Below are 26,616 nucleotides of genomic sequence, written 5' to 3'. Positions count from 1 at the left end.
CCACCATTACCATCACCCTCATTGTCAGTGGAGCAACAGCCTAAGAATGAGACCTCTACATGGACATTGAGGGGCCTGGACTGAGCCATTTCTCAGACAGACAAGGGTGGCTGTGGCATCAGCAAGAAGCTAGGTCATGTGACTCTCACCAGTAAAGGCTGCCTAGTCCATGGTTTAGATGAATGACCATCACTAGATGGAAGACAACTTTCAGAATCCTTGGCTCCTGCCTCTAGTCTGAGGCAGAAGTAAATGATACTTCCTTCCTTTCACCACTTATACTAATGGAAAAAAATGTTCCAAAAATGCTAAAGACTGAATCTAACCTCACAAATTGTCTGGATGCATTCAATTCATGACCAGGGAGCAGGGATTAGGAGTTTCATGTCAATGGTCACATGTTACTATGGGGAAAGGATACATACAAAGGTTACACCACATGACTGGGACCACAGACACCAGGACTTGCAACTCACCTGCTGAGCAGAGAAGCTCCTTCCTAAGTGTTTTTGGACAGTCTGGGGATCTACAGTTCCTTGGTTCTGAGATATAGGTCCTATTCTCAGGTGTCTGTTAGTGTTCAGCTAGTAAGGTGACCTGAGGCCTCTGCACAGTACTTGAGAGACCTCTCAGGATTCAAGGGTGAGTTTCCTCAACAGCCTTCCTTGATATCCAAGGGGTGAGTGCAGCTCTGCCTCCTCCCATCACTCAGTGAAAGGCTGCCCAGTTCCCCAGATGTGGGCTATGGAGGCACCCGAATTCTCCTCTAGGCCTGGTGAGGGCTAAACAGCTCCTGGACCCATGATCCATTACCAGTCCTTGCTACCATTGTCTAGTTCAGACTACCAGTCTCTTTGCTAGGTCACTGCTTAGTCTGTGCACTTCTAGGCTTCTCTTATTATAATTTATTCTAACTGCTGGAATCAGAGTAATCTTTCAAAAACAGAAAATCTGATCATATCAGATGTGCTCTGGTGTATGCTCTGGTCACCACCAGGCCTTTGCTCTTGCTGGTCCTTCTGCCTGGAACCATCTTTCCCTTCCTCTTTGTCGGCCCAACTCCTCCTTCAAGCTCTAGACAATGTGAATAGCTCCTCTTCAAAGAGCCTTCCCAATCCACCAGGACTGGGCTGAACCGGGCTCTGGATACAGATTTGCTGAATAAATGAATGAATGAATCAAGTGTCATAAAAGATACATGCAACCTGACATGCCTAACATGCCTAAGCAGCTGAGCTGTGGTACCCACATGCCAGAATTTTTCCCATTTCTAAGTATGAGCAAATCCCATTCATCAGACAGCCATCTGAAAGGTTTCTAAGACTTACTGATATATACACATTTGGGGGAGAAAATTAGTAAGGTACAAAAGGGTATTCAAGCCAAGCTTCTTCCTCCCTCCTGACACCCTGAATCCTAATTCTTTTCCCCAGAGACAACCATTGACAACCAGATTTTGGGTATGCTTTCTCAGATAGTCTATGCATATGCAAGTGTACAAGAAAATACAGAATCACATTTTCTCAAGAGCTTCTCCCACACAAAACCTTTATCCTCAAGGTCTCCACATATGACCCAGTTGTGGTAACAGCACAGACTAAGGAATTCAAATGGAGAATATGTCAGCATTTCGTTTATTCTGTTTTAAAATATTTAAAAACTTGTGTCAGAAGCTTTAACATTAAGATGGACCACCCTCAGCCACAGTGTCAGGAAAGGCTCCTAATGAAGGTGACACTAGTTGTGCCTGTATACTCAGTCCCATTTAGAAAGGTCCCTCTGGAGGCTGCAAGGGAAGCATCGAGGATGAGCCTGGTGAGCCTAATGCCAGAACTCCATGTCCTATAGCTGCACTTGGGCCTGACTGGGGCCTCTGGACACAGAGTGAGGCAAGGTCAGGAGGTCAGGCCCAGAATGTGGCAAAGCAGAGTTCTAGAAGGCTCAACACATTCCAGAGGTGGCAAACATGGGAGCCGGATCCTGCAAGAGTTCCATGAGATTTCCAGGAGTAGAAGACAAGAATGGCTGTGATGGATCTTGCAGAGAGGAGTCAGCGAAAGTGAGTGAAGACCTATAATAAAGGCACTAGGACTCTGTTTAGTATCTTCTTGGGCAAAAGAAACTGGAGAATCAGACTAGTGCAAATGTGGCAACCTAACTGCTGTGCGCCAGGGTCACAAGCATAGATCTGGCCTATTCAGGAAAAGGCTGGGGTCTGGATCTCTGATGGACACCTTGCCCAAAGTCCTGTCCCGCTCATGAATATCATGTAAATAAACCCTGGGGGGTTGGGATACTAGGTCATGAATTGGACACAGAAAAGGGGCTTTGGTTTATAGGGAAACAAGCAAAAGGATTATCCTCAGCATTCCTTAGGCCAGCTATGCAAACTACCACCTGCCAAGAGGAAATGCCAGCTGGGAGGCAGGTACAGCAGTAATCTGGGGCACAGGGTGAAGAGGCCACTGTGGGCGGTTTCCTCTTGCTTGGACCAGGAGCTTCCTTATGCTCTGTGTCAAAGAATGGATACCCACATTTGGCCACGGTCCTACCAGTCTGGGATGTGAGTGAGTGGAGAGCCTGGCCTGCCCATTCCCCTGAGTGGGGAAATAACCTCTAAAGTCTGACTGTCCCAGTCTGGGCTAAAGGCTTTCAGAAGCCCAGGAGAAAGCAAAGTTTGTTTTATCCACCTATAGATACTAAAGGCAGGACATGGTAGTAAAAAGTCTTTGTTCTTCTCTCCAATCAGCATTATATTGAGTCTTGTTTGCTGTTTAAACTCTTGAGATTATTTCCTAATCCTTGGATTTTTGTAACACACATCATCTTGGGGCTGTGATACAGTCCTTTTCTCATTGTAAAACAATCCTTTGTTGTAAAAGCAATGAATCAGGGAGTTTGACCCATGAACAGGAGCAAAGGGAGGCAATATGCTCCCTCGGGACATGAAGTGTTTGTCTACTGGTGGCAGATCCCATTGCCAGGCTAGCCACCAAATCTCTGAGGATAAAATAAATACTTGCCTTTTATTTCCTCCCTCCCCAGATAGCCTATGCCCGTGGTGAGCCAGGTCAGACCAGTTCATAGGGTCCTTTGGGCCAAGATGCAAGGGAAAGATAATTACTAAGATACTGTTACTCTCTAAGTCCTTTGGAGTTCATTAAAACATTATCTCTGGCCCCAAGGTCACCTGCCCACATCTGATCACATCCTTATCTATACACAGGCACAGAATCTGACACAAGCTGCCTTTGAACACTAAGTAAGGAAGCAGTGTTAATGAAATCTGTCTGCCAAGTGCCAGAGAGAATCCAGTCTGTCTTGGCCTAAAAGGGCTTTCCTCCTATAATATTGGCCCGGGTTCATGGACAATGAAGAGAGAGCACCTCCCCAAGGCTCTCAGCCAGGGGAGTCTGACCAGCTGTGCTTTGTGTGCAAAAAAAAAACAAAGAAGCACAGAGGTAGAAAGTGCCAAGGAGCCAAGGTGCATTAGGATGGCAATAATCATGTGGTGGACAGGGGGTGACTATAACCCGCACCCTTGCCTTTGACCATGACTTGCAAACATATATTCAAAGACCAGAGAGTGATCCTAGATGCTCCACATCTAGTCTGTCACCACATTTTACGGACCCAACCTCCATAAAATCTCCTTCATCTACCTGGAGTGGATACTGTGAGTGGACCCAGCCACCTCTATCCCACTCTGCTTCTGAGGTACAGTGCCTGGAAAGCAACAAAGGCCTCTAAAAGTTAGACTTGAGACTCCCTGGTGTGTGAGTGCAACACACACATTCCTCTCTCCAGTCACCTGGCTCCTGCCCTGCACAGCACCCAGCTCATCTGTTTCCCAAGACAATAGCTCTGGTATACTCAGTTGTCTCTGCTCCCTGCGGACTGGCAATGGGATCAGCAGGGTAAAACTGTGCTGGGGACACCAAGTTATTTTCTTCTGTCTGATTTCTTCTTGCTGGGCTGGCTCAGGAAGCTCAGACCCCAGGTCTTCTGACAACAATGAGCATTTTATCATCACTGCAGGAAATTCAGAATTTATTCTGGGTCTCCAGGCACCACAGTTAATATGACTAAAAAGTGCTGCTTCCAGGGTTACCAGATGGGAGGACAATGCAAGGTCAAATGTAACCTACTGGATGGGTGGAATTTTCTAAATGCTACCAAGGAGGTATGGAAAATTCCAGTGCATATAGGAGGGTATTAAAGGGGAAGGTCCTACTGGACCATACTGTGCACTCATGGGACAGGAGAAGTGCATCAAAATCTTGTTGATCCAAAAGCTAGGAATACCTAGTACCTTTTCAATCCACTGATATTAAGGTGGACTTAAGCTCTGCTCAGGAAAGCTATTGTCATGACAGCTTATCATCTTAAGAGAGGAACTCAGGAAGAAATCTGCCTATCAAATATGATAAAAGAAAAAGATGTCAGGGTGCCTGGGTGGCTCAGTCATTAAGTGTCTGCATTCGGCTCAGGTCATGATCCCAGGATCAAGTCCCACATCAGGTTCCCTGATCCATGGGGAGTCTGCTTCTCCCTCTTCCCTGTGTGTTCCCTCTCCCTTTCCCCCTAGTTGTGTTTCCTCTCTCACTCTCTTTCCGTCAAATAAATAAATAAAATCTTAAAAAAAAAAAAAAGAAAAAGAAAAAGATGTCAAAGATTTCCCCGGATGAATTTTGTTTGTTTCAGACTTTAGAATGGGAGGAAGGATTGTGAAGAAAAATCTGTTGCATCTAAACAGAATTTGAAAGGCATGCAGAAGCAGGAAGTAAAACATATTGCTTACCTTGTGAACACTGGTCAAGACATTTAGGAAAGAGAAATCTAGAGGGGGGAAAAAAGAAATATTTAAAAACCATTAATGTCAGAATTGTTATTTATTATTTTCCACAAAAATGTATCCAAGCTGACTTATTCAAAGGGGCAAGTGGTAGGCAGTACTAAGCATCAAGAAGTGGTTTTCAGGGTGCCTGGTATCTCAGATGGTTAAGCGTCTGCCTTTGGCTCAGGTCATAATCCCAGGATCCTGGAATTGAGTCTCACGTTGGGCTCCTAGCTCAGCAAGGAGTCTGCTTCTCCTTCTCTCCCTGCCTCTTCCCCTGCTGTGTTCTCTCTCTCTCTAATGAATAAATAAAATCTTTATTAAAAAAATCATTTTTCATAGCTTTGAACCAAAGCTCTCTAAGCCAGGACCCCACAGAAGTAGTCCTTATGTGGCCAACTCTTGATGTAATGTTGAAGATGGGATACAGGCCTAAACTCTAGATTATAAGAAACAGAAAAGAAAGTTTTTTTTGTTTTTTTAAAAGAGACACTGTCCTGACCATAAAGGGGAAGTTTCAAGGGAAAATGAGAAATATTACATTCCCCTAACTCTGCCAAGGATCTTCAGTACTAAAGTTACCATGCCTCTCTTTTTTTTTTTTTTTTTAAAGATTTTATTTATTTATTTGACAGAGAGATCACAAGCAGGCAGAGAGGCAGGCAGAGAGAGAGGAGGAAGCAAGCTCCCCGCTGAGCAGAGAGCCCGATGCGGGGCTCGATCCCAGGACTCTGAGATCATGACCTGAGCCGAAGGCAGCGGCTTAACCCGCTGAGCCACCCAGGCGCCCACCATGCCTCTCTTTATGTGCATGCTAGAATCCCAGTTTCCCTTCAACCTCACTCTGAGCTCTAATGGTGAAAGAATAGCAGGAAACTAATTGGATCACAGGTGAAGCAGGTGAGAGTGACTGATTCAAAGTGTGAGTTAATTAATTAACTAAGAAAAACTTTTCAGAGAAAAACTCACACTCTCAAGTGCTTTTTAACTCCTGAAGCATCATAGTATCCTTCTCAGGAAAGATAGCTAAGACGAATGAGAGTAACTGCCTTTTACCAAGTTCTTCCTCTGGATGGGGTACTGTGCGAGCGGTTCTTATGCTCGGTCTTGTTCTGTCCTCATGTCTACTCCATGCCTCAGGTATACTTACAAGCTGCGAAGAGTGGGTGGGTTTATGATGGCTAAGCAGTCTAAGCACTTTGCCCAAGGCCTCACACGAAGCTAAGAAGTGGGAGGGCTTACATAAGGACTCAGGTCTGTTTAGCACCACAGGGCTCCCATGTTTTCTTTCCCTACAAATGAGATGCTTGCTGAAGCCACACTTCTGAATTGTTGCTGGTCTAGGTGCAGGTAGTATTGACGTTCAAATCACCATGGGGGAATTTCTCTCCTGCAATCTCCTTTGTGGTAGCAAGTTTTCATCCTTCTATTTGCTTTCTGAAAATACCATTTGGAACCAAATTTGGTGGGTAAGTGAGCTGGATGAATACCACTTCGGACTGCTGATGTAGTTGTCTTACCGAGTCCCTCATACTTTCTGAGAATTCCACAGAGAAATCCCCATGTGCTCTAAGCAAGATCAAGAGCCCTGGAACAAGGAAGAGACATGCATTCTACACCGGAGTCTCCCAAGAACAGAACTCACGGACTTCACTGCATTCAGTCTGACTGGCCTGACACATAGCAAATACATTCTTAGAAAGTGCCTGTCCCCATCAGTGCCTGTGACTCTTAGAGTATATGCCCTTGAAGGCCCTTCTCAGCACCCTGCATGCTTCCTCACAGCAGCCCTCAGCAATTCACACTACAGATGTCTTCAACAAGACAAGCAATGTTCTCTCTCAAGGCATCTTATCCAATCACAGGCTGGAATCTTACTCTTCAAACCTCTGACCGCTACACAGAACTGCACATATCGATGACTCTCTACAAATGGAATGCAATTTCTCCTATTTTGGCATCTTTGGCATCTCTGTCCTTCAAATTCATGTTGGCTTTCTTTCCTAATCCAACTAGGAGTTATCATTGCTTCTTTATAATTCTTATAAAATTGCATCGAATCTTTTGTTATGGCACTTCTTACCTCAATCATGATTAACTGGACACATGTCACTGGTATTGCATTTGGAAAACTAACTTTTCTGGGCATCAGCTTCTCATGGTAAAACATGGTAGTGGTACCTACCTTAAAGGGGTATATTGAGGATTAAGAGGGGTGCAAGACAAGTAACCCAAAACAAGTGTTGGCTCTCTGCTTTCCCTCTCTACATATCATCCTCCTTACTAAACTGTAGTTTTTTTGTTTTTTTTTTTTAGTTGTAGTATTTTTGAAGAATGCCTGGCATGGGACTCTTAAACAGAGAAGACAAGTTCATTAAAATATATATACAATGTTGGGGCGCCTGGGTGGCTCAGTGGGTTAAGCCGCTGCCTTTGGCTCAGGTCATGATCCCAGGTCCTGGGTTCGAGCCCCACATCGGGCTTTCTGCTCAGCAGGGAGCCTGCTTCCTCCTCTCTCTCTGCCTGCCTCTCTGCTTACTTGTGATTTCTCTCTGTCAAATAAATAAATAAAATCTTAAAAAAAAAATATATATATATATACAATGTATATATAGGTTATTGACCAGCTCTTCAACAGAAATGACCGTGATTATAAGTCTCACATAGTATGGTATCCTCCATTACGTAGTGCACCAACCAATTACCTGATTTATATAAAATTCTAGTAAATACTGCTCCAATCTGCCCCAAAACATAGGCCCCACAATTCCTACATGCATATCTATAAAACTGTAGATACCACATGAGCATAGATCTGGGATGACTAGTTCTTTGGGGCCCCCTCAATTATCAGAATGGTCCCTGGCACACAGCAGACCCAACAGATACTCACTGAATGAAATCCACTAGAATAAAGACACCAGACCAATCTCACAAAGACCCACCCCAAATCCAAACTGAGCCCACCCTTAAATTAAAGAAGCCACACTAACCCCCACCTCACAGAATGGAAAAAGACACCCTACTGTGTTCTGCTCCTACCTGTTTTTGTTTTTGTTTTAACCATGGTCTGGAAGCAATGATGTAAATTTTATTTTTGCTAAGGTAGACACTTTACAAAAAAAACCCCAAAACACTGAATTAAGTTTTAGAGTCTCAAAAAATCTTTTCCTATTATAAAGGAATATAAAGCCCATAGCTAACACCATACTTAATGGTTAAAGACTAGATGCTTTCCTTTTCAGATCAGGCACAAGACAGGATGTCTGCTCTTGCTACTTCTACTCATTATATTGGAGGTTCTAGTCAGGGGAATTAGGCCAAAAAAAACAAATAAAAGGCACCCAGATTGGAAAGAAAAAAGTAACACTATTTCTGTGTACTCATGACATGCTTTTGTATATAGAAAATCCTAAACAGTACACACAAAACACTAATGGAACTAATATGTTCAGCCAAGAACATACAATGTAAAATCAATATACAAAAGTCAACTGCATGTCCATACACCAGCAATGAACGATCCAAAAATGGTATTTAGAAAACAATTCCATTTACAATAACATCACAAAGAACAAAATAGTTAGGAATAAATTAAACAAAGGAACCATAAGACTTGTACACTGAAAACTATAAAACATTGCTGAAAGAAATGTAAGACCTAAATAAATGGAAAGATGGATTGTAAGACTTAGTATTTTTAAGACAGCAGTACTTCTCAGATCTATAAATTCACTGCAATTCCTACCAAAATCTCAGTTGTCTTTTCTTGTAGAAATTCACAAGCTGATCCTTAAATTTACATGGAAATGCAAGGAACTCAGAATAGTCAAACGATCTTGAAAAAGAACAAACTTGAAGGACTCTCACTTCTCAATTTCACAACTTACCACAAAGCTACAATAATCAGAACAACGTGGTACTGGCATAAAGACAGACATGTCTATCAGTGGAATATAACTGAGAGCCCAGAAAAATAAGCCTTCACATTTATAGTCAGTTGGTTTTTGACAAGAGTGCCAAGACAATTCAACAGAAAAGTCTTTTCAAGAAATGGTGTTGAGACAGCTGGATATCAACATGTTGAAATAATGAAGCTGAACCCCTACTTCATGCTGCATGTAAAAATTATTTCAAGATGGAAGATAGGTCGAAATACAAGAGTTAAAACTATAAAACGCTTAGAAGAAAACACTGGGATAAATCTTTGTGACCTTGGATTCAGCAATGCTTTCTTAGATATAACACCATAAGCACAAGCAATGAAAGAAAAAATGAACTGGACTTCATTAAAATTGAAAACTTTTGTGATTTAGAGGATACCATCTATAAAGTAAAAAGATAATCCACGGGAGAGAATTTTTGCAAATCAATTATCTCATGAAGGACTTCAATTCAGAATATATGACGCACTCTTGTAACTCAAAAAGAGACAACCCAAAGTGCATGGCTGGTTCAGTTGGTAGAGCATGTAACACTTGATCTTGGGGTCATGAGTTCAAGCCCCATGTTAGGTACAGAGATTACTTAAAAAAAAAAAAAAAAGCCCGATTTGAAAATGGGCAAATGATTTAATAGACTTTTCTACCCCCCCCAAAAAAAGACATACAAGTAGCCAATAAGCAATGAAAAGATGCTAAATATCATTAGTATTAGGGAAATGCAAAGTAAAACCATAAGGAGATACCACTCTACACAATACAGATAGAAAATTGTAAGTATTGGTGAGGATGTGGAGAAACTGGAACCCTCATACACTGTGGTGGGAAAGTAAATGGTGTAGTGGGTTTAGTTAACAGTTCCTCAAAGTTCAATGTACAGTTACCATTATGATCCAGCAATTCTACTCCTAGGTATATATCCAAGAGAATAAAAACATGACCACATGAAATCTCTCTTTTTTTTTTAAGATTTTATTTATTTATTTGACAGAGAGAGATCATAAGTAGGCAGAGAGGCAGGGAGAGAGAGAGAAAGGGAAGCAGGCTCCCCGCCGAGCAGAGAGCCCAATGCAGGGCTCGATCCCAGGACCCTGGGATCATGACCTGAGCCAAAAGTAGAGGCTTTAACCCACTGAGCCACCCAGGCGCCCCGACCACATGAAATCTTGTACACAAATGCTTCTAGCAGCATTATTTGTAGTAGCCCCAAAATGTCCATCAACTGATGAATGAGTAAATAAGATGTGATATATTTATACAATGGAATTTTATTTGGCCATTAAAAGGAATGAAGTTACTCACACATGCTAAAACATGGACCTTGAGGGACACCTGGGTGGCTCAGTGGGTTAAGCTTCTTTCTGCCTTCGGTTCAGGTCATGATCCCAGGGTCCTGGGATCGAGCCCTGCATTGGGCTCTCTGCTCAGCAGGGAGTCTGTTTCCTCCCCTCTCTCTGCCTGCCTCTCTGCCTACTTGTGATCTCTGTCTGTCAAATAAATAAATAAAATCTTTTAAAAAAATAACAAAAAAAAAAACATGGAACTTGAAAACATTTTGCTAAGTAAAAGAAGCCAGACACAAAGGGCTGCATGTTACATGATTACATTTATATCAAATGTCCGGAATAAGCAAATCCACAGAAAGCAGACTCACAGTTGCCAGGGGTAGGGTGGAGAAAGGAATGGGGACTGACTGAATGGTATACTTTTTTTTTTTTTTAGCCAGAGAGAGCATGAGTGGAGAAGGGGGAGGGACAGAGGGAGAGAGAGAGAGAGAATCTTAAGCAGGATCCACAACTCAGCGTGGAGATGGATGTGGGGCACGTTGTGGGGCTTGATCTCATGACCCTGAGATCAAGAGCTGGATGCTTAACCAACTGAGCCCCTGAACTGTATACAAGAGTAAATTTTATGATATGTGAATTATACTTCAATAAAATTGTTATGTATGTATTTTTTTACAAGCAGCACACATGCATACTACAAAATCTCAAATGGTTTCCTCACTATCCAGAATTTGTCTCCAAGGAAGTGGCCATCTCCCAGAAGGAACCACTATTAGCAGTCTGGTATGTATCCTCTTAGTTCCTATGCACATACAAATAACCATTTAAAAAATACATACTGTTTTGACAATTTACTTTTCTCACCTCACAAAATGTTGTGGACGTTGTTATGTTTTAGTACATAGACATTTACTTCATTTTTTAAAAATGCTTGCATAGTGTTCCATTATATGACTATCTCCAAATTTCACCAGTCTAAGTCTTACTAATGAGCATTTGGATTATTTCCAGTTCGATATAATAAACAGTGTTTTTGTTTGTTTGTTTTAAGATTTTACTTATTTATTTATTTAAGAGAGAGGTAGGGGGAGGAGCAGAGGGAGAAGGACCAGCAGCAGACTCCATGCTGAGTGCGGAATCTGATGCAGGCTCGATCTCACAACCCTTGAGATCATGACCTAAGCCAAAATCAAAAGCTGCACACTTAACCAACTGAGACACCCAGGCATGCCTAAACAGCGGGGTTTTTCTGTAGTAAAGATTTTTTAAAAAAAATTTTTATAAGACTTTATTTATTTACTTGACAGAGATCACAAGTAGGCAGAGAGGCAGGCGGCGGGGGGGGGGGCAGACTCCCCACCGAGCAGAGAGCCCGATGCAGGGCTTGATCCCAGGACCCTGGGAACATGACCTGAGCCGAAGGCAAAGGCTTATTAACCCACTGAGCCACCCAGGTGCCCCAATATTTTTATTTTTTAAAATAACCTTTATACCCCATGTGGGCTTGAACTCTCAACCCCAAGATCAGGAGTCACATGCTCTACTGACTAAGCCAGCCAGGCGCCCTGGTATTATAAATGGTGCTGTTTTGAACATTGCAGAGCACATCGGTCATGTTTCAGCCTGTTCAGGACTTCTAAACAACTTTCCTAGGCTTGAACTTAGGAAGTCCATCTCTTTTGTAAATAGCACAAAACTACTTTTCCAGTCTTTCTTGCAGTCTGGTGCATGCATGCGACCTATGTTCCACCAACCAGATTACTCTAAGACTCCCACTGGCAGTGAGCAAGGTGAGTGAGAGGATGTATGGTAAGCAGACCCCATTTTCTGGGGAAGGAAGCCCTGAGAGGATTGAACATTGCTCCTGGCTGCCTAGCCAATACAGCCTGGCCACCCCGGAGACTCTACAAGCTATAATGTCCTTTAGTAAATCCCTTTCCATTAAAACACACTGGATTAGGCTCTACTGTTTAGAATTAAGAATTCCGTCTGAAACAAACTCCCCTACACATATATATCTTTTGAACATTTGTACAAATACAACTCTACAAAATTTTAGCAATGGAATGGCCAAATTTGTTCTCAAATACATTAAATCACTTTATATTACTATCAACACTATACGAATGTACCAATTTTCCTACACTGTTGCTATGTAATAAACCAGCCCAAAACTAAATTGGCTTGAAATAACAATGATGTATTTATTCCTCATGATTCTGTGGGTTAGATGGGCAGTTGTTTTGGCTTGGGGTAGCTCAGCTGGGGAGATGGATCTCTCCACGTGATCTCTCACCCTCTATCAGCCTAGCCCAGGCTTCTTCATATGGCGGTCTCAGCTCTCAGAGGCGACAGAGTGCAAGCCCCAATGTGTAAATGCTTTTAAAGCCTCTGCTTATTTCTTGATTCTTGATGTCCCATTGACCAAAGCAAGTCATGGGCCCAAGCCCCAATTCAAGGTATAAGAAGTAGATTCAACTCTTCAACTCTTGATGGAAAGGGCTGTTTTTGCTATGGCCATATTTTAAATTTTCCATAGCTGGCCATGTAAAAAATTTTTGCTTTTTAAAAAATTTATGGGCTTTGGGGCGCCTGGGTGGCTCAGTGGGTTAAAGCCTCTGCCTTCGGCTCGGGTCATGATCTCGGGGTCCTGGGATCGAGCCCCGCATCGGGCTCTCTGCTCAGCAGGGAGCCTGCTTCTTCTCTCTCTGCCTGCCTCTCTGCCTGCTTGTGATCTCTGTCAAATAAATAAGTAAAATCTTAAAAAAAAAAAAAAATTTATGGGCTTTAACACTGGCAATTTTTTTTTTTTTTTTTACAAAATGGGTTTAACTTTATTTAATAACGTTATATCCTTGATCATGGGTGCCACAATTCTCTTACTCTATTTCACGTGGACCTCTTGAACATGGAATATAACAGCCCATAGCCCATGTGCAGGGACTAATCATTAGTTTTCCAATAGAGCATTAGTAAACCCCTATAGTAAATTACCTTCTGGAAGGAGTTCAAAGGTAAATTTGGAAATACCTCATTAATTTCTAAAAAGTGAATAAATCAGTAACTTTGAGTTACTGACTTAATACTTTTGATCTCCCAGTATAAAAAAAATGAAGAAATTAGTATAGGCATGGTCCTAACACCCATGATTTTGTTACTTATATTTTTATAATCCACAACCCTAATTCATACAACATAGCCTTATTTCTATACTTAAACAGATTATATGCTCATCTTCAGTACTTTTATATACTTCTCACTTATTTATTTGAATTCTCTTAAGGACTTTTAATTTGTCATATGTTGGCACACCCATTATTCAACGATATTTCATAAGCATTAAGCAGAAATGGTTTCTGCACCCACAAAATCTAAGTCTGTATTCTATACTCCCTCTCTTTCCTCTAATGATCTTCATTTCTTTGTCTATTTTTCTTTTTCAAAGGCTTTTATTTATTTATTTATTTATTTATTTGAGAGCGAGATCATAAGTAGGCAGAGCAGCAGGCAGAGAGAGAGGAGAAGCAGACTCCCCGCTGAGTAGAAAGCCCAATGCGGAGCTCGATCCCAGGACCCTGAGATCATGACCTGAGCCGAAGGCAGATGCTTAACCCACTGAGCCACCCAGGCGCCCCTATTTTTCTCTTCATTTTGTTATTTTCTCAAGCTTGAGGTTCTCTGACAGACTTAAATTTTTACAGGGTCTATTTTACTTCTCGGTACTTTGAGATTTTCATTGGTATAATGGTTTTATTATTGTCTGTTTTCTTTCTAGGGCTCTAGCAGTTCATTTTCCATCTGCTTCTGCTATCTAAACTCTTTAGTCCCCCTGATCTTTTCTATTTAACAGCTTTATTGAGGTATAACTTACATATATCATAAAATTCACTCATTTTAAGTGTATATAGTTCAATGATTTTAAAAATAAATTTACAGAATTGTGCAACTATCACCATAATTCAATTTTAGAATATTACATCATTCCAAGATCCCGCTTCCCCATACCGTTTATATTTCTTTGAACTGTTCCCACCTACCCTGTTAACTCTTCTTCTTGATTTTTTTTTTTTTTTTTTTTTTGGTCTAGGCTAATTCTTCTAAAGTATAACCTCCATCTGTTGTTTGCTTATTACTATCTTTTCCAACTTTCTTTTTTTTTTAAGATTTTATTTATTTAATTGACAGACAGAGATTACAAGTAGGCAGAGAGGCAGGCAGAGAGAGAGGGGGAAGCAGGCTCCCTGGTTGAGCAGAGAGCCCAATGCGGGGCTTGATCCCAGGACCCTGAGATCATGACCCGAGCCGAAGGTAGAGGCTCAACCCACTGAGCCACCCAGGCGCCCCAACTTTTCCAACTTTTTTTAAGTGGTAGTATCTAGTCACACATTAAACCTCCTTCTGCTTTAGTTCATCTTTTTATTATTATTTTAAGATTTTATTTATTTATTTGACAGAGAGAGAGAGAGAGAGAGAGAGCACAAGCAGGGGGAGTGGTGGAGGGAGAGCTGGAGAAGCAGGCTCCATCCTGAGCAGGGAGCTCGACACGGGGACTGATCCCAGCACTCCAGGATCATGACCTGAGCTGAAGGCAACTGAGCCACCCAGGTGCCCCTGTTTTGTTTTGTTTTTTTGAAAGATTTTATTTTTAAGTAATCGCTACACCCAGTACGGGGCTCGAACTCACAACCGTGAGATCAAGAGTTGTATGCTCCTCCGACTGAGCCAGCCAGGTGCCCCTTTGGTTCATCTTTAAACAAAAGCTTGATGGGGCGCCTGGGTGGTTCAGTGGGTTGGGCCACTGCCTTTGGCTCAGGTCATGATCTCAGCATCCTGGGATCGAGTCCCGCATCGGGCTCTCTGCTCAGTGGGGAGCCTGCTTCCATTTCTCTCTCTGCCTGCCTCTCTGCCTACTTGTGATCTCTCTCTGTCAAATAAATAAATAAAATTAAATTTAAAAAAAAAATAAACAAAAGCTTGAGGAGAAGAAACAGGACTGGTAGGAAGGGTGACATGTACGAGTCAATGTGGCAATCCAAAGTACGGGGTGCTGCTCAGCATTCACTACAATAACCTAACCTAAGACAGAAGGAAAACAGACCACCTTGGCTTTTTATGGGAAAGCAGAACCTAAGTCACAGCTAAAGAGAGATGGTAAAGATGTTTGTTGGTATCAGTCAAGGTGGTAACGGAATTAACCTCTAATGTAATTTTTAAAAATGATTTTATTTATTTATTTAATTGACAGAGAGACAGTGAGAAAGGGAACACAAGCAGGGGGAGTGGAAGAGGGAGAAGCAAGCCTCCCACCGAGCAGGGAGCCTGATGCGAGACTCGATCCTAGGATCCGGGGATCATGACTGATCAAGGACTGAGGCACCAAGGTGCCCCTCTAGTGTAATTTATATGAGAAATCTAAAGATATCAACTTGGGACTCAAACAGGAAGAGAGCTCTTTCAGATGAAGGCTTAAGGGTGGATCAATCAGTTTCCAGGGGATACTAGTAATATGGACTAGCCAGAAAGACCACATGTCTACAGACCCAGGATACACTCCACTGGGCTACTGGACAAATATAGCTCTGTGAAGGGACAAGGTAGTGCTGAACCTGTCCCCAGTAAGGAGTGCTCTGAGGATGAAAGAGATACTTCTAGATACCACTGGGGCAGTGTAAACTGTGAAACCCACTCAGAAAGCAATTTTAAAATGTGAATAAAGATTTATAAAACTGATCGTTCAATTAACTAATATCTCTTTGAAGAAACTTTTCTAAAGAAATTATCTGAAATTTAAGAAATTTATATGGATAAATTAAGAAATTTAAGAAATTTATATGGATATTATACTCACAGCATTATTTATAATAGTGAAAAGTTGGAGACAACCTATGTGACTAATAGCAGGGAAACCGCTAAGATAAGCATGTCCATCCACACCATAATGACTATATAATTAATCAAAATGCAATTACCACTGTGATATTGGAACATAAATACATTAACTTACATAATATGTAATTACATAATTTGTTATATGTTAATCTAAGAATAAGGATATAAAATTGTATGTATTTCATAACTGTAAAAAGACGCAGATAAAAAAGGCAAGGAATTCACAAAAATGATAAGTTACATTGAATTAGTGAGATTATAGGTAAATTATTACCAAATTTTCTTTCTTTCCCTTTTTCTTTCTTTCTTTTCTTTTTTTTTTTTAAGAGAGAGAGAGCACATGCATGTGGGTATGGTGAGGAACAGAGGGAGAGAATCTTTTTTTTTTTTTTTTAAAGATTTTATTTATTTATTTGACAGAGATTACAAGTAGACAGAGAGGCAGGCAGAGAGAGAGGAAGGGAAGCAGGCTGCCTGCTGAGCAGAGAATCTGATGATGCGGGACTCGATCCCAGGACACTGAGATCATGACCTGAGCCGATGGCAGGGGCTTTAACCCACTGAGCCACCCAGGTGCCCCTATTACCCAATTTTCATTGCTGCTATTATATTACTTCCACAGTTTAAAAAAAAAACAAAGTTCACCTATTAGTAGTGAGTATGAATGTCATTAACTGAGGTAAGACAGCTTTAAGATTGCTTAACAGGGGTACCTAGGTGGCTCAGTCAGCTGAGTGGCCAACTCCTGATTTCAACTCAGGTCATGATCTCATGGGTCATGGGATCAAGGCCTGCATTGGGCTCCCTGCTCAGCGGAGAGTCTGCTAGAGATTCTCTCTCTCCCTCTGCCCCTCCCCCTGCTAAGACACACATACTCTCTCTCTCAAATAAATAAATAGGACGGGGAAAAAAAGGCTTAACCATAGAAAAATTATCTATGAGATACTCTAAGTACTCTGGAAAACAAAGCACCTCCCCTATAGTAAAGAGAAAAAGAAAAGGCTGTCATGGGCATTCTTTCTTTCTGGGAGAAACTGTTTCAAGTCTCACTGCCCTAGATGGACAACTTTTCAGTACACAAAGAAAAGTGGTGAGAGGCTCTGGTCCATAGGTGTCTTCTGAGAACCTAGTATTAATCAAGCAACAACTGAGCATTCATTATATATAAGGTAGACTAATGCATTCCAAAAGACAAACACACATAAAGATGTGTCTCCTTCCAGTGGGTAGAAGAAAATCGCTTTCTGTGCATTTAAAGCCACCACATCCTGTGGGCTGCAGAGGATCTGAAGTACGTACCTGTGCTCCATGTAGCAGCTCAGGGGATCCACGCACACCGTGATGGCACCAATGGTGAAGGAGGACTTGACCTTTGAGTCCGGATGGGTCTGCAGGGCCTGGACAACATCAATTACATCTGTGTAGCTGGGGAGCAAAGAGAAAGATTAGCTTACTGACTGGGGTCGAAGAACGCTGAGGGGCTGAGTGAGCAAGCGTGGAAAGAAAACCACAAGGAAGAGCCTTGACTGGGTTCCTTGGGGTCACCCCACTTTATAATTTAGAGCCCCTCCCTGCATTCCACAAAGTTTCTGCATTCCCAAACCTCATTAGTACTCCTAACTGTTTAAGAGTGAGTGGAAGAATCTCCCACCACTTCTAGGAGTAAAGAGAAGCCTGCAAATGACCCTGGCGCTCTAAGGGTGGGACTTGGTATACTTAGCCCTGTTTTCCAATCATGTTAGGAGCTCCTGGGTAGGTCTATTTCCTTTAATAGCTTCTTTCTCTCCTTCTGGAGAAATAGGGAGGATCAGGTACCCCTGTAGGTCAGCAGATACATGTCAAACCCCACCCGCATTTGTATTTCCAGCCTGGAACTCTCTCCAAACTGCAGACTTCCAGAGCCAATAAATATTTTCAGTTAGAACTTAACATGTTAATGATTCAGTTTCCCATGCCTGTTCCTCCCAAGGCCTCGTTCTTCTCAGCAGAGGGGACTCCATTCTTTTAGCTCCATTCTTTTGTTTGGAGTCATCACTGACTCCATTTTTTCTCAATTTTCAAAATATAACTAGAGTGAGATTGCTGCTCACACACTCCCACTACTACTGGATCCAAACTGTTATCATCTCTTGTACAGATTACCCCACAGCCTCCTCACAAGCCTCCCTGCTTCTGTCCCTGCCCCTGCCCAACCTGTTTTCAACAGAGAAGCCAGAAAGATTGTGCTAATCCCACCGTGCTAAACCACTGAGTGAGTGGCTTCCATCCCACTCAGCGTCAAAGTTTTTTTTTTTTTTTTTTTTAATTTATTTGACACAGAGAGAGAGAGCACAAGTAGGCAGAGAGGCAGACAGAGAGAGAGGGGGAAGCAGGCTCCCTGCTAAGCAGAGAGCCCGATGTGGGACCTGATCCCAGGACCCTGAGATCATGACCTGAGAGGAAGGCAGAGGCTTAACCCACTGAGCCACCCAGGCACCTGCGTCAAAGCTTTTAAAGCCCTTACCACAACCCCCAAAACTGTCTGTGATCTGACTCCCATACCACTAGGAGTTTCTCCTCCTCCTATTCCTTCCCTTACCTCAATCTACTCACTGTGACCTCCTGGCTCTTCCCTGAACATGCCAGGCACACTTCCACACTGGCACTCTCTGTCCTCTCCTTGATACTCTTTTCCTCAAATGTCTGCCAGGCTTGCTCCCTTCAGCTCTCTGCTCAAATGGCATCCTGAGAGAGGTATCCTCTGACTTCCTACAGCCTATATGACATAGCAACCCTCGTTCTGCACAACCTGCCCCTGCCCCAATTCTTCCCCATGGCACTGAACATTAGCTACATATACTGTTATCTTCTCATTTGTTTACAGTCCGTCTTTAAGTAGTAACGTAAAGTGGTTGATGAATAGTGTAATCTGTGATGCCTAAGCAGGACAGATGAATGAATTGGATGTTCAGTCCTGGGTAGACTCTTTGCCACTCCAAGAAGGGGCCTCCATTCTTTACCTTGTAGAGAACATTTTCCCAACTGATCTAGCCTATCACCAAAAGGTCAGTACGACTGAAGGCAATCTGAAGGCAACCTTATTGATCATATGGGCCTGAGCCCTTGGGAAACCAGGGATGGTGGCTGGGGGGATAGGTACAGCCTGCCTGAGCCACTTCCTGAATTCCTACAAATAACTCATCTGCAAAACGGCACTTGGCTTTATCCCAGACTACATTATTCACCACCCCCATAAGGTCTGCCTCTGTCCAACTAGCAGTGCTTCAATCAAGAACAGGGTGTAACCAGTTCTAGAGCTCCCCCAGGAGGGCCTGACAGCCAGAGAGCTGTTAGAGTGAGCCCTCTCCTCCTGGTTTCTCTGCCTGCCTGGGCATGTGTGTGTATTGGCACATGGGGTTCTCTCTCCTGGTTCTGCAATGTCTGGTTAGGCGTGGATGCAGAAGAGCCCCCCACACTGCTGGGCCTTATGCACACCTGAAAGCAGGACTGACTGAAGCTTAAATACTGCCCCAATCTCTTTGTGGTCACGTTTACCAGATTTAACTCTTCTGGTAAGTCCCCCAGCCTTGCTCCTAAGTATTAGTTTTCCCCCTCTTCTAAAAATAAATTTTGGGGGGCCCCTGGGTGGCTCAGTGGGTTGAAGCCTCTGCCTTCGGCTCAGATCATGATCCCAGGGTCCTGGGATCAAGCCCTGAATTGAGCTCTCTGCTCAACAGGGGGCCTGCTTCCTTCTCTCTCTCTGCCTGACTGCCTACTTGTGATCTCTGTCAAATAAATGAAAAAAATCTTAAAATAAATAAATTAAAAACAACAACAGCAGCTTTTTATTTTCCATGTTTGGTATGAGTCCAGAAACTCATTTCTTAGAGCAGAAGAGAACTGAAAGATTTACCAATCCTATAGATTTTGGTGATTTCAATACCATGGGTTAACCTTTAGAGACAGTGGCTAGGGAATTCCCAGATTTTCAGAGCATTCCATGCAATGGAAAAAGGTTGGAATGAAAATAGGCCCCAAAGTCCTTGGTGAGACCAGTGTATCTAAGTGATGCATCTGGGCACCACAACCGGGAACTGCTGTGGCAAGAGAAAAGGTTCTTGGTGTCACTCACTGTGCTTGCTGGGATGGGGAGGCTGCTGGACCCTCCCTCCCTCCCCAGCCCTTGCCTGGTAATCATCCTGGCCAGGGCCTCCAAACGGGTGGAGGCAGCCCTTACTCCAGAGGAAGCACACTGCTCCAGCTACCAGAGCTTGGACTTGACCACTTTGGCTAAACTGTCTCAAATGCATGATGAAAGCAAAAAACAACAACAACAACAACAACAACAACAAAAAACACCTGGCCTTTCATGTTTCCCTCTTTCTTGTCAGTTCTCTCTTTATTAAAAATAAAGCAAAACAAAAAACAAAACAAAACCCCAGTAGAACTTTAACTTTCTTTCTTCCTAAACAACAGATACCCTATTCAAGTATCTTTTGGCCTGTTTTATGTTCGCAATTTAAGCCTACAATTTGGGCAAGTGTTTTAGATTAATTCAATTTTTATTTTGAGACAGACTTTGTTTTTTAAATATTTTAAATAATTTAAAGAATGACCTTACAGTATTCTGGAGTATGAAGAAATACAATCCCTTAAATTCCTTAAAATTAGTATTTTAAAATTCAAATTTCCTCAGTTTTGTGTGTGTGTTTGTAAGTTCCAGACAATTCTGTCACCTGTGTAGGTTCCTATATCCACCACCACAGTCAAGACACTGAACAGTCCCAACACCACCAGGATACCTTGTGCTGCCTCTTTTACAACCATGCCCACCTTCCTCCCGCTTCACAGTCCCATCCCTAACTCTGAGCAACTACCACTCTGTCCTCTACTTCTAAAATTTTATCATTTCAAAATATATTGATTTTAAAAACAGCAACTCCACTGACTATCAAAGGTCAACACCACTGCTCCACTGCTGTAGTAAAGCCAAATGGAACCAGGCCACTCTAGAGGCAAAAGAAAACCCTGCCTTATACCACCACATTCCCCCAAGAATCCTATAAATGAAGATAAAAGCCACATTTAGAAAATACAATTCTCAATTTGAGAAGCCTCTGGAGTCTCCCTTTACTGGCAACCTCTCAATACTGGGCTCAAAGGTCCAGCCCCAAAGGAAATGGTCATACAGATAGGAGGCTGCCAAGAGCTCTCTGCGGAGCCATAAGAGAATGGGCCCTGTTTGTAGGAGCAGGGTCTTAGTGAGAGCCACAGCACTCAGCTGATATTTCCACTTGAGTCCTTCAGGAAGTCTGAGGTCCCTAGCATCCCAGGACTATGACTAGGCAAATGCTGGGTAAGAGCACACGAGTGGGCTAGCTATACACTCTCACTGCCATCCAGAGCAGCTGGGGCAGCTGACACTTTTGCAGACGAGTATTGTCAGAGACAAGGGGTCAATGATGTTCTCTCAAGTGACGGAAGATTGCAATGCTATACAATGACTATACAATGTCAGACTGCTGAATTTGACTTCAGGTCCACACCCACGATGACCCTCAACTTTGGCAGGGGCTGATCCATTCCTTTGATCATTAGAAGCAATGGAAAACCGGAAGAAAACAAGTGGTTCTGCAGTGCCTGGGTGGCTCAGTCCATTGAGCGTCTGACTTGATTTCAGCCCAGGTCTTGATCTCAAGGTTGTGAGTTCAAGCCCTGCTTTGTGCTGGTCATGGAGCCCACTTAAAAATACACACACACACACACACACACACACACACACACACACACACACACGGTTTCAAGTCTAGACTCTTGCTCTGCGTCTTCCATGACCTTGGCCTACAAGCCGGACAAAAGGTTTTTTTTTGTTTTTTTTTTTTTTTTAAAGATTTTATTTATTTATTTGACAGAGAGAGATCACAAGTAGAGAGAGAGGCAGGCGGAGAGAGAGGAGGGAGCAGGCTCCCTGCTGAGCAGAGAGCCCGATGCGGGACTCGATCCCAGGACCCTGAGATCATGACCTGAGCCGAAGGCAGCGGCTTAACCCACTGAGCCACCCAGGCGCCCCCGGACAAAAGGTTTGATAGAAGGGAAGCCCAGGGCAGGTGTGAGAATAAGGCCTGAAGGAGAGGAAAGATGGCCTGGTGGGGTACACAGTCCTGCCCACCTCTGGCCTTAGGACCACCCGCCTGGCGTTTCTCTACTTCTCACCATTTACCCAGGAGACTTAATAGGGCTTTGGATCCGGGCCTACTCTTTACTGGAAACAATTAGCCAATTGCACATAGTAATTATTATGAGCACAGAAAATACAGCATAGCATAAAAGCACTTTGTGAGAACTGCCAAAAGCTTCTGTATTACCAGTCATCATGAAGACCACAGCCTGTGTTTTCCTGACCTGGCATGATCTCTTCTGGGCCTGAAGGGTAGTGGGCCTGCACAAGGCACCTCCTTGGAAGGCCTTAGAACACGTCAAGGTAAGCTCCTTGCAGCCAGGGTCCCTGAAGCAGTAGTACTCACTCTGTCAAATCTGTCCTCACCAGGGAGCTCCCTGCCCAGCTGGACTATTTATGTTCCCCACTGAGGGTCCCAGGAAACCTTCCTGGACCAGCCATTCTGGGCATGGTGGGGCTCAAGACTGCAGAGTGTGGGGGTTGTCTCTGCAACTCCACATGAGGAAGGACTGAAATACACGGCAAAGGAAGAGGCTTAGGGATTGGTATTATTATAAGAATTATCAAGGAATCTTGCCCAGAAATCTCTTCCCTAATTCTCTACCTTTTGGGGATACCATGATACTGAAACCGAACTTAATTTTTAATTTCATTTAATTTTTTAGAGAGAGGGGGAAGGTTGAGGGAGAGGGAGGGAGAGAATCTCAAGCAGGTTCCATGCCCAGGGTGGAGCCTGATGCAGGACTCGATCTCATAAACCCTGAGACGAAATCAAGGGTCGCACACTTAACTGACTAAACCACCCAGGCGCTCTGACACCAAACTAAAAACTTATGAGTAAGCTATTGCAGCCACTCTGGGCCACTAGACAGCAACCAGAGGCCTTGTTTAATGCCTCTCTGGATAGTGCAGACTCTGCTCACCAACATGTGGAGGTCATTCTGTGCCCCAGGCTAGCCACATAAAAAATAACAGTAATGGGGGCACCTGGGTGGCTCAGTGGGTTAAGCCTCTGCCTTTGGCTCAGGTCATGGTCTCAGGGTCCTGGGATCGAGCCCCGCATCAGGCTCTCTGCTCAGCGGGGAGCCTGCTTTCCCCTCTCTCTCTCTGCCTGCCTCTCTGTATGCTTGTAATCTCTATCAAATAAATAAAATCTTAAAAAAAAAATAACAGTAATGGTAAGGTCATCACCATACCCCACCGTTCCCAGAAGACTTCTAGTACTCACCCTTGCAACACCACCAACAGTCGGGTCTTCTTACGGGTGTAGGCTGACTGGCGGGCAGAACGGTTCTGCTGAGCCTCTAGGACGCTGGAAAGGTATCTTTGGAAGTGGGCAGCATGAAAACATTCAGAACTATCCATGATCTGGCGGTATACCATCCACCTGGAAATGGCAAGCATAATCTCAGCATGGGGGCCAACTGATAGCCTGGCCCCAGAGGCTCAGCCTGTGGATCCAAGTGTGACCAGTACTCCCACAGACATTTTGCCTGGTAACCCTGCACAGGAGAAAGCAACCCTGGCATCACAGAAGCAGGCAGAGAGCACTGGGTGGGGAGCTCTGTGTCCTGAAACCACCATCACTGGAACTTCTGATAGGAAATGCCTTGCCATAAGGAAAAAGGTCAGGTAAGCACATGACCATCAATCAGACTTTGGAGTTGAGAAAGACTCCTTCTGAACAGGCAGTCATTTCCTGAAGGCCCATCCAATAAAATGGTTTCAGTCTGGTACTCAGTAAAACTCTTGCAAGGAAGTGAGCAGGGAAAAGAATTCAGACTATTTCTACAGAAAAAGCAATGGATATGAGGGAGGAACTGGCTAACCACTTGGTACTTAAGAGTCCCAATATTTCCCTATCATGTCTCTAAAACTTATCCAACCCCCCAAATCTCCCCGAACTCCCAAACTTCTAGGCAAGTTCCACCTTCTCCATTCCTTTATGGCTTCCTGCGGGATGCCTTACTTTGAGGTACTGACTAGATATTAACTGTCTGTTCAGCTAGCCAGGGTTGTTTAGTAATCTGCTGGCCACAGAATGTGATGGATGAACGATTTCCCCAGTTTCCCCTAAGCCGACATGTCCCAACTGCACTGGAACTGATGCAGTCCCCTGGTGGTCAGGGTTGGATCACACCCACCAGCTCCCAAGTTCTAACTTCCCTGGTCCTGAACAGCCCTGTTGAACAGGCATACTTCCAGGCCTTTGCCTGTGCTGGTTCTGCTGCTACACTGCTCGTCCCCAGATTTCCAAAGGTTCACTCCTCATTTTCTCAGGCCTCTGCTCAAATGTCCCCTTCTCAGTGAGGTCTTCCTTGAGCACCCAATTTAAAGTTGTACTCCCTCCCCCAACTTAGTACTCTTCTACACCCTTCTCTACTTTGTATTCTCCATAGCACTTTTCATAGCTAATATACTACCTTCCTTAACTGGTTAATCATATTTCCAAACTAGAATGTAAGCTCCACAAGGGCAGAGACTTTCTAGTTCATTTCTAGTTGTTCATTTGTTTTTGTTCTAGAGCCAGTTGTTCTAGTTCATTCACTTTCTAGTTGTTCATTTGTTACCCACACTTAGAACAGTGCCTGACATATAGGAAGTGCTCAGTACAAATGTGTTAAATGGATGGATGGTTACCGTGCTGATACCAATCACACCAAAGGCTAATACACGTTGAAGGTTTCCCAGTGTCTATGGGGCCCAGGCACAGAATCCCTTTCCCAAAACAAAGGCAGCAGCTATACTAACCTGCCATATTCCTTATGCAGAGTGACCAGAAAAGCACAGAGCTCGCTAGCATGACAGCCTGGGAGGCCAGTTACAATGCTGACAATTACCTACATGAAAGAAAAGTCACGTGAGTTTGTCATTCAGCTGGGAGATAGTGTTGTGTAAAAGGTTAGAAGAACTGGGGTGCCTGGGTAGCTCAGTGGGTTAAGCCTCTGCCTTCTGCTCAGGTCATGATCTTAGGGTCCTGGGATCAAGCCCCACGTCAGGCTCTCTGCTCAGCAGGGAGCCTACTTCTCCCTCTCTCTCTGCCTACTTGTGATCTCACTCTTTGTCGAATAAATAAAATCTTTAAAAAAAAAAAAAAAGGTTACGGGAACTGACTTCTGGAGCCAGGTTCTGTAGGTCTGAACCTCAGCACCAGCACTCATCTAGCTATGTGACCTTGGGCTCATAACAGAACCTATCTTGCAGGGTGGGTGTGATGATTAACTGAGTTTATTTATACGAGTGTTAATATTTAAGTGCTTAGAACAGTCTGTGGCACATAGCAAATATCATATAAAATGTGGTGTTACTAATACAATTTCCATGGAGCAGGTGTGACTAGATCAGTTAAAATACAACAGAAAACACTGGGCAGAAAGGAAGTCTCAGACAAAATGTCACAGGCTAAACTGGTGTGGTAAGTAAGCTCAGTGAAGGAGAGGAGTGGCATGGGGATACTTCCGCCTAGCTGCCCAATCTGTCCAAACTGCATGGCCCAAGCTAAGGAAACAAACGGGGTGTAGGAAGCACTCCTGAGTCTTGACTAGAAGAGGAGCTGGACTGCCCTAGCCTTAGCACACAATCAAATGAAAACAGGGCCCTCCGCACGTATGTATTCCAAAACAACTTGAAGAAATCCCCTGACAGAGCAGGAGTCAAGCAGGGGAGGAAAGGAACCAGGTAATCGTGAATGGTTATCGATTTAAAAGACATAGCATGTGTTTTCTGTCACAACATACAAGACTCACTGGGAACGGGCCTGGTCACAGATAACTCAGACTAAAGCTCAGCTTGGTGGTACTCATCACTTGAGCCGGTCACATCAGCAGAGAGAGGGAGCCCTCTTCTCTTCTGGGAACCAGGAGTTCTTCCTCTCCTGTGACCAGGCCCCTACTCTGTATCCCTTTCTGCTCCTGCAGACAGTACTTCATGCAACTTTTTCATTATCCTCCTCCTCCTCTCCTTGGTTCCTATTCCTCAGTGCCCAGGCCCCTGCCTCTCAAATCACAGCACATGTGCTCATAGACAGATACCTTCTTACTTTAAGGCCAGTCCTATTGCACCCTTTTAATAAAATACAGCAGGTAGTCATCTTCATTTTTAAACTCTTGCCTAAGGGAAAATCAAGGCTCCTAATTACTTGGTGCTCTTAATATCTTTTGCAACTGAGCATCTTCTAGATTTGCATATAAATAACGCCCTCTCTGAGCATATTATGACATCTGGTTCTGAAGAAATGGTGGGAGGTATCAAGAGGAGGGGCATGTGAGATGGGAGCGGATTAAAATCTACTCTTGGGAAGACGATGTTTATAAAGTATCACCTTACCCTGGTAATGCCAGCACGGCCCAAGTAACAAGTCCCTTTCTCTTATGAAGCTCAGTGTGTCACCGGCTGCCAGGTAAGTCCTTATCACAAACAGAAAGAGCTGATGGCACGAGAGCACACTGAGCAAGAATGTGAAAGACATAGAGAAGCCAGGGGAGGCACAGCAAGGGCCCAGGGTTT

General features: G+C 43.5%; 1 protein-coding gene across 2 annotated transcripts in view; it reads right to left on the bottom strand.

Moving 5' to 3' along the window:
• The window catches only part of DNAAF9 (dynein axonemal assembly factor 9), a 134,006-nt gene that overhangs the window by 18,948 nt on the left and 88,442 nt on the right, over positions 1–26,616 (bottom strand). For both annotated transcript variants that reach the window (XM_047745123.1, XM_047745124.1), the window contains exons 26-29: positions 24,862–24,950; positions 23,339–23,497; positions 17,253–17,378; positions 4,802–4,839 (exon numbers count right to left, since the gene is read on the bottom strand). In XM_047745123.1, the coding sequence (XP_047601079.1) occupies positions 4,802–4,839; positions 17,253–17,378; positions 23,339–23,497; positions 24,862–24,950 (412 nt within the window). The remainder of the gene's footprint in view (positions 1–4,801; positions 4,840–17,252; positions 17,379–23,338; positions 23,498–24,861; positions 24,951–26,616) is intronic.

The sequence above is a fragment of the Lutra lutra genome, chromosome 9, assembly GCF_902655055.1.
Source record: "Lutra lutra chromosome 9, mLutLut1.2, whole genome shotgun sequence".
Lineage (NCBI taxonomy): Eukaryota > Metazoa > Chordata > Mammalia > Carnivora > Mustelidae > Lutra > Lutra lutra.
The sequence above is the reverse complement of the archived record's forward strand: the minus strand, read 5'-3'. Positions and strand labels throughout refer to the sequence as shown.